The following is a 7,672-nucleotide window of genomic DNA, read 5'->3' on the forward strand; positions in this document are numbered from 1 at the left end:
TGTTGGTAATCACGACTTAATTAGTATCACAATTAACTCAAAGTGTGTCGATTTCTATAATTAAAAGTGAAATGTCAGTTTCTTTAAAAAAAATTCCGCTGAGGCAATTTTGAAAATTTCTTCTACATAAGAATATACCTTCTTTTAAGTTATAGAACCCAGCTGAAAACACACTCGACCCCGTGAAGTAAACTACTGAGATCCCAGATTTACAGAAACTCTCATGAGATCAATTAACAAATCCGAGAACAATTAAAGCACAAAAACTTAATGCCGTAACAAGGAAAAAGTAATCTCAATGGAGCCAAGTTCGAATAACCCAAATCTACAGCAGAAATAAGTAAAATAAACCGAAGGTAAAACAAAACCAGAACCATACTCTTGTCGCCAAATTGTACGGGCTAAAGAGGCAACCTCAAAGGCAACAATATCAGTGACGGAAACAATAGAGTTCCAGTTGAAAGCAACACCAACTTATAAAAATAGCCAATTTCAGAATAACATAAAACAAGGAAAAAGGTGTCTCCATGAAGCCAGATGCAACATCATACAAAAATACAGAAAACTAGGTACAAGGAGAAAAGGGAAAAACAACTTGGAAACATGATCTAGTCACCAAATTGTGATACAAACAATAAAATTCCAGGTTAAAATTCATCATCCATCTAAGCACGCCAACTTATGCAATAAGCAAGGATAACTTCATAGTCAACCCACAGCCTACTAAAACAAAGAGGCATCCTTAATGTACCCAGGTGCACACGCTGCAACAATACAGCAGATCAAAGTACCACGAAAACAACCAGAGCTTGCTCTACAACAACACCAACCTACTTTTGCCCAGCAGAATCAGGAGAGGCATCACCATAAGAAACCAAGCCCTTCTTCCCATGAGAACTACTTGAAGGTGATCTTGACAAAGATTTCTCCTTGCTCACGCGCTTTGGAGAGGGAGTATCGAGAGATGACCTAGACCTAGACCTAGATATCGACCTGGATCTTGAAATGGATCGGGACCGGGAGCGGGACCCAGATAGGCTTTGGCTTGGGGAAACAGACCTGCGCCTCCCAGAGCGGGACCTTCGTTTCTCCACAGGAGATCGACTACGAAGAGGACTACGACGGCCACGGTAAGTTAAGGGGCTGCGTGAAATGCTTCGAGTGCGGCTTCTCCTGCTTCTGTACCTATGGAGAACATGAAAATATAATGGTGTTTGATAATTGTAAGCGACATTTTTAAAAATATGTAGCTTGTGTAGGAAATTATAGGAAAAAGATGGGCTAAAATACCAAATTGGTATATTTATACGAATACTTTTGCCAGTTTGGTATTTTTAAAAACTCCGACGACAACAAGGCATTAATGCTCGTCCTTTTTGTCAATAAGACTCTTTTTTCAAAATTCCGACAAGAAAATTTGTTTTAACCCCCTTAAGCCCTTACCTCCCAAAATTATTAAATATGTGTCCAAAACTATCAAAAAAAAATTTATCCCCTCCCTCTCCCCCTCGTCCTCATCATCGTCGACGTCCTCCTCCTCCTCCGGCCTCCGGAGCTCCCCCCACCCCTCCATCCGGCAACATATACATGCATACTATTCTGCCAGGAAGTAAAAAGGGGTTAATCAGGCCAGTACAGATGAGCAGCTGCTTTTCTCGGCTCCTCGAAGCCGAACCTAACTTGCAGGCCACGTGTTGTTATCCCCCCCTCGATTAGATCCAAAATTTCTCCGCAACAAACCCACACGAATCATCGCAGTTAAGAAAAAGGAAAAGGGAGAAAAAAGAGAAAAAGAATCAAACAACAATTAATGGAGGCGGTCGAAGAAAAGAAGAAGAAGAAGCAGATATTCATCCTCTCCGGCCAAAGAAACATGTCCGACCGCGGGGGCGTGAGGGACCGCACGCGATCGACAACATTAGTCCCCCTCTGCAGCAGCTCCCCCTAGCCCTTCCATCCTCCGCCTCACCTCGCCTTCACCTGCGCATCCCTCCGAGCGCGCGGGAGCCGGCCGCCCGAGCCCCTCCAGGCCGACGCTCGCCCCTCAAGCTGCCGGCCTGGGCCCGGCATGCGCCAGTCGCTACGCGCTTACCGAGGTAGGCGAGCCGAGAGAAGATGCGTCGCCGTGGGGCTGCGTCCTGCGCCGTGGGGGACGACGATGACGAGTGGGCCACGGGTCGGGCCTACGAGAGAAGGTTCGATGAGTGCGAAGGAGGCTCGGGTGCGCGACGGGAGAGGGGACCGGGGAGATAAGGAGGGTGTTGTGGTTCCAAGGGGAGAGCGACACCCTATCGGACGAAGCTACGGAGGGTTACAGGGGTAAAATGGAGAAGCTGATCGGAGACGTGAGAGCTGACCTCAATTTGCCTTCTCTGCCTTCCATTCAGGTAGATGACGCTCAGCTCAGCGTGACTTTTTTTTGTGAGGATTTTTTATGGTGAAAACTCGTTATTGTTAATGTAGGTTGCTATTGCATCAGGGGAAGAGCGCTTGATAGAGAAGATAAGAGCAGCTCGATTGGGAATAGACCTGCCAAATGTGGTGTGCGTCAATGCAAAGGGATCACTGCTCAACGAAGATAACATGCATCTCTCCACTCAAGCTCAGGTCTGTTTAGGTCAGAAGCTTGCAGATGACTACCTCAAGCATTTCTCAGGCACCTGATGAAGTTAAATCACACGGGGTAGGGTTTTGGGGGGAGCTCTGGAGGAGGAGGAGGACGTCGACGATGAGGTCGAGGGCGAGAGGGAGGGGATGAATTTGGGGGAGAGGGAGGGGATGAATTTTTTTTTGATAGTTTGGGGCACATTTAATAATTTTGTGAGGTAAGGGGGTTAAAACATTTTCTTGCCAGAATTTTGAGAAAATGGTCTTATTGACAAAAAGAACGAGAATTAATGCCTTGTTGTCGCCGGAGTTTTTAAAAATACCAAAGTGGCAAAAGTGTTCGTATAAATATACCAATTTGGTATTTTAGCCGAAAAATATGCAAGCAAAGGAATGAATAATGAATAGCGTAAGGCTCAAATAGTTGATACATATGGATAGATAAACAATGGGTGGCGGATCCAGGATTTTTTCCTAATGGTATTCCCATATAACTTATAATGATTGCACTTGGAATCTACATTGACAATTTTACAATTTTATCATATGTAATACATTATGTTAATCTCAATGGTGCTCAAGTAAAATAAAGTTATCTATAAAGTTTATTAAAAAAAGTATCTACAAAGTAGACAATAGAGTGGTGCCCTATGACCAGGGGTGATCTATTGTACAGGAGGGTGGTGTCAAGTGACACCATCCAAAATCATAAAAGTAGACAAGCATAACGTTAACCTAAGACCCAATATGAAGTCGAAGTGACACCATTAAAGAATTTAGTAGTTTGGGTTACTTGAGTAGTGGCCATTAACCATTAATGGAACAAACCTAAAATAAATCCACCCTATATAAAGAACCCATTAACTTAAATATATACCAACGAAAATTAGTATATCATCTTTTATGCATATTGTGAAACCACTAATATGAATTCTTGGATCCAACACTACCTATGAAACCACTGAAAACTGTGTAGATCTTCCACTCTAGGTAAGGTAGGAGGTCGCAAAAGAACCTATAAAATATGAGTCCAATGAGTAGTCACGAAATTACGAGGCGCATCTCATGGCTTGCTAAGGAGATTCAAGCTAACTAGTCCTATCATTAACCATGTTGCAAAGGGTACAGGTGCAGGTGCGGACACATGTGAGGATAAGGGACATGACAAATTTATAAAATGTAGGATACATGGACATGTGTGTGTATCAAATTAATAATATATATGACATTGATATTGTTTTTTTATTACATATTATGAGAAATGAAGTCCATATAACTTATTTATGTTTTTTTATTGAGTAGATTATAAATTGAAAAACTACTCACTTTTGGACTAGATATCCAAATCATCGTTTAAAGTCATACTTACGAACATGACATGGGCTGAAATGTTCCCAATCCGAGTCCAACAATTTGCTGAAGTTTGATGTCAAGTGTAAGACATACATCCAAGAAGTGTACCATGAGTGCTTTAAACTAAAACATATATTGTATAAAACATGTATTGTATACTTGTGCACGTCTGCATAAATGTACATATATACCCAGGAAGTGTCCAAGGAATGTCCGACACAGACACGGATACGGGAGACAAGATGAAGTGTCAGGTAACCTAGGTCATTAACCAAACAAAGATTATACACCCTAGTACATAACCGAATAAATTGATTTTCAAACTATGGATCGATCACATACTCATCACAGTCTACAAAAAATTTAACCCAAGAAAATGGGCAATTCACGTAATAAGAGATCAACCGTCCAGAGTTAAACTATGGAAACAATGCAACGCTAGATAAAGGTACCTGCTTGGAGGACTCCTGTACCGCCTAGGGGGAGACCTGTCATAAAAGCTTCTATATCTCGGATACCTAATTGCAAGCAAAGAAATCAGAGAGAGAGAATAATTGCACAAAGACAACAGCAATCAACAGCAACACAGAAAATTAAAGTTCCACATGTCCTATCCAACTACCTATCACGATCAGTCCTTCCACCATATCGATAAGACCTAACAGGAGAACGGTCTGGAGAAGGAGTTCGGTATCGTCTGGCAAAAGAATATGTCGGACTAAAGCCACGGCCCTTTTGAATTCGCTTGGGCACCTCACGTGGAGAAGCGCTTCTGGAAAAACTCCTACCATGGCGACCCACTGGACTTCTGCTGATGCTTCTTCGTGACCAAGTCCTGATTGGGCTTCGACTTGGGCTTCTTCTTGATGACCTTATAGGGCTTCTGCTGATGCTTTTACGAGCATCCATCATTGGGCTTCTGCTTATGGATCTTCTTCGGTAAATCCTTGCAGAGCTCCTGCTTACGCTCCTTCTCTTGTCCCTTGCAGGGCTCTGGCTAACACCTGGACTTCTTCGAGGCGGAGATCTAGCTGAGCTTCTGCTTATGCTTCTATGACAACTTTTTACTGGGCTTTTGCTCATGCTTCTAGCCGGGCTTCGACTCATGCTCCTGCTGATAGACCTCTTGGGACTCATACTCGGGCTTTTGCTTTGGCTCCTTCTGGGAGTTATGCTCTTGCTCATGGATCGAGTAGGACTTATGCTTTGACTCCTGCTCATCAATGTCAGATAAAACAGCATTTCTGGAAGAAGCGGTACGAACAAAGAATCATTTGTGAGTAAGAATAAAAGGACCTAGATTTGGTTGGTATATTATCGATAGGCAGCAGTCTATCTTCATTGCTGTTAGATTTTGCTTCAGTGATTCCATTGCTCCTCCCCTCTCCATTTTCTCTCAAAGATTTAGCTCCTTCTCCAGCAGGATTGTCCATGTTGTCATCGTTGCTTGGCAAGTTTGCAGCAGCTCCTTTCTCCAAAATCAATGGGGTCTGAACTTCATCTGCGAGGCAAAATGATTTAACCAATTATTTACTGCAGTAGCATGACATAAAAATATAAGGTAATCCACAATAGACTGTCAGATGACCATTAGCAATGACACCAGCGATTGGCCAAAACATGCAAAGCAGAACAGGTTACAACTGAAAATGTGACAGTGACATTCCTACTAAAAATTACATAAAAGCACTAAAAAAGGCAATAAGATGTACAACTTAGCAGTGTCATCAGCACAGGTTGCACAGTACGCCAATGAAAGCCAGGGGAATTTCATCCAGAGAGGTAGCCGAGAGATGTTCTTGCGTCTCAATTATAGAAATTCTGGCAACCTTGTTCATGCAAACCCAAAGCAGTGTCGCAACAAACCAACAGACAATCATAGAGCCGAAAGAACTCATGGAAGTTGAAAAACGTGCAAGAATGAATCAACTCCTAAGTACTGGGCTTCAGAGAACTAGTTACTTTTAAAAAAAGAAGTTGAATAAAGCTCCCAACAAGAATGTCAAATTTATACCATTTCGCGTCAAATTCATTACTTATCCACAAGCAAAAAAAGGAAAGCAAGAAGGGAAAAGATACTGTATTGAAGGGATAGAGAAACAGAAGTAGCAATGAAGTCAAACTAACATAGAACTCATGTTACAATGTGAAAGGGAGCACTGGAGCAGAAATCATAAGCTTCTACATCCCAATCCAAGAAGTTATGGTTGGTTCCCAATGTAGCATCACAACTGAACTAACTGGAATCAAGATAAAAACCAAAAATACAATTAAATATTGAAATAGCTTGTAAGCATTAGTCATAACTCCTAAGTCGGGCTTCTGAGAACTACGAAGACATATATAGAGTTGTAGTTATAATTTTTACCAAGGTATGACAAATGAGGTACACAACATCAGATAAAACTGTAAATAAAAAAAATATCACATACTAATACTGAATTTTGTATGCAGTAGTACAAAAGGCAACCTACATGTAATATACATGAAGGATAGATATGTGTAAAGTAACATTGAGATCAAACTGATATAGATTTGCGTGTAAAATAAATTTCATTTGTTTTTCTCATACATCACCCTCTTTCTGCTGCCTAGCATGCCAGTTTCTCAGCTATCTACACTGCTTGGTGAATACTCATTTGAAAACATTTTCCTATTTCTTAAAGAAAATATCTCAAAAGATTACTTTAAGTAGCATATAATTAGTAAAAGCCAAACGAATCCAGAACTACATTCCACAAATCAAGGAGCAAAAACAACATAACTCTTGTTTATTGTTTGCTTTGGATTAGTGTTGGTTAATCCTGATCCCCTAGCATCTACTAGATACAACTCCTACACCCCACCCCCACCCCCACAGAAAAAAACTCCTATGACTAAACATATTTCTCATCTCTACTCAAGAACACCTATCATAGGGTTTCTTCTTTCAAACTATGCTCCTCAAGGCCATACGCAATCATTAAACTATGGAATCACAAGGCCTTGCTGGGTTTGGCATGGCTTAAGCCCTGAAGCATAATATTCGTAACCAGTATTTGCCTTGTCATCCAAGACCAATAGATCTGCTTTATGGACCACTTATGGTCAAAACCAAAACAAAATTCTAGATGTATACTGTATAGTATTCTCAGATGAATTTTTAATCCTTAATGCATCCTTTTATAAGTGAAAGCAAACAGAAGAAAATATGCCTGTTATCTAACAAAGAAGTACATGAGGTGAGAAGATCGGTCCTCAGTGGTGCAATATCAAGTGGTTGAAAGCCAACCGAAAACTCTAGATGCATAGCATTCTCAAGACGGAATTTGATCTTCAATGCATCTTCCAATAGATGAAAGCAAAGAGATGAGTGTATTCACTGTTCAAAAATATGGTTTTTGTTATGCACACGGTCCGAGACCACTTAACGATTAATCGGATTAACCGCTGATTAATTGGATTATGTAGAAATATGTGTTTTTTATTTCAATATATTTTTATTATTTATTATTTATCCATACATCAAAATTAACTAGACACTCAAATAAAAATCGTTAAATTAAACATTTAAACTATAACTAAAAGTTCATATACTAAAATAAATCATAAATTAAAAGTTCATAAAATAAAAGTCGAAGAGCTTCTGCAAGCTTCGACGAGGGTCTGCTTGGCGAGCTCCAAAGCAGTTCAACAATGGTTAGCGAGCCTTGGTGATGTTCAGCGATGGAAG

At 40.7% G+C, this 7,672-nt stretch overlaps 1 protein-coding gene across 2 annotated transcripts in view; it reads right to left on the reverse strand.

Annotated features, from left to right (window-relative positions):
- Nucleotides 475–7,672, reverse strand: part of LOC109845114 (peptidyl-prolyl cis-trans isomerase CYP95-like) — a 22,479-nt gene continuing 15,281 nt past the window's right edge. For both annotated transcript variants that reach the window (XM_020414320.1, XM_020414321.1), the window contains 4 exons: nt 5,257–5,461; nt 4,583–5,173; nt 4,413–4,478; nt 475–1,185 (listed from right to left, as the gene is read on the reverse strand). In XM_020414320.1, the coding sequence (XP_020269909.1) occupies nt 831–1,185; nt 4,413–4,478; nt 4,583–5,173; nt 5,257–5,461 (1,217 nt within the window). In that variant the 3' untranslated portion in view covers nt 475–830. The remainder of the gene's footprint in view (nt 1,186–4,412; nt 4,479–4,582; nt 5,174–5,256; nt 5,462–7,672) is intronic.

This window comes from Asparagus officinalis, chromosome 6 (genome assembly GCF_001876935.1).
Source record: "Asparagus officinalis chromosome 6, Aspof.V1, whole genome shotgun sequence".
Classification (NCBI taxonomy): domain Eukaryota; kingdom Viridiplantae; phylum Streptophyta; class Magnoliopsida; order Asparagales; family Asparagaceae; genus Asparagus; species Asparagus officinalis.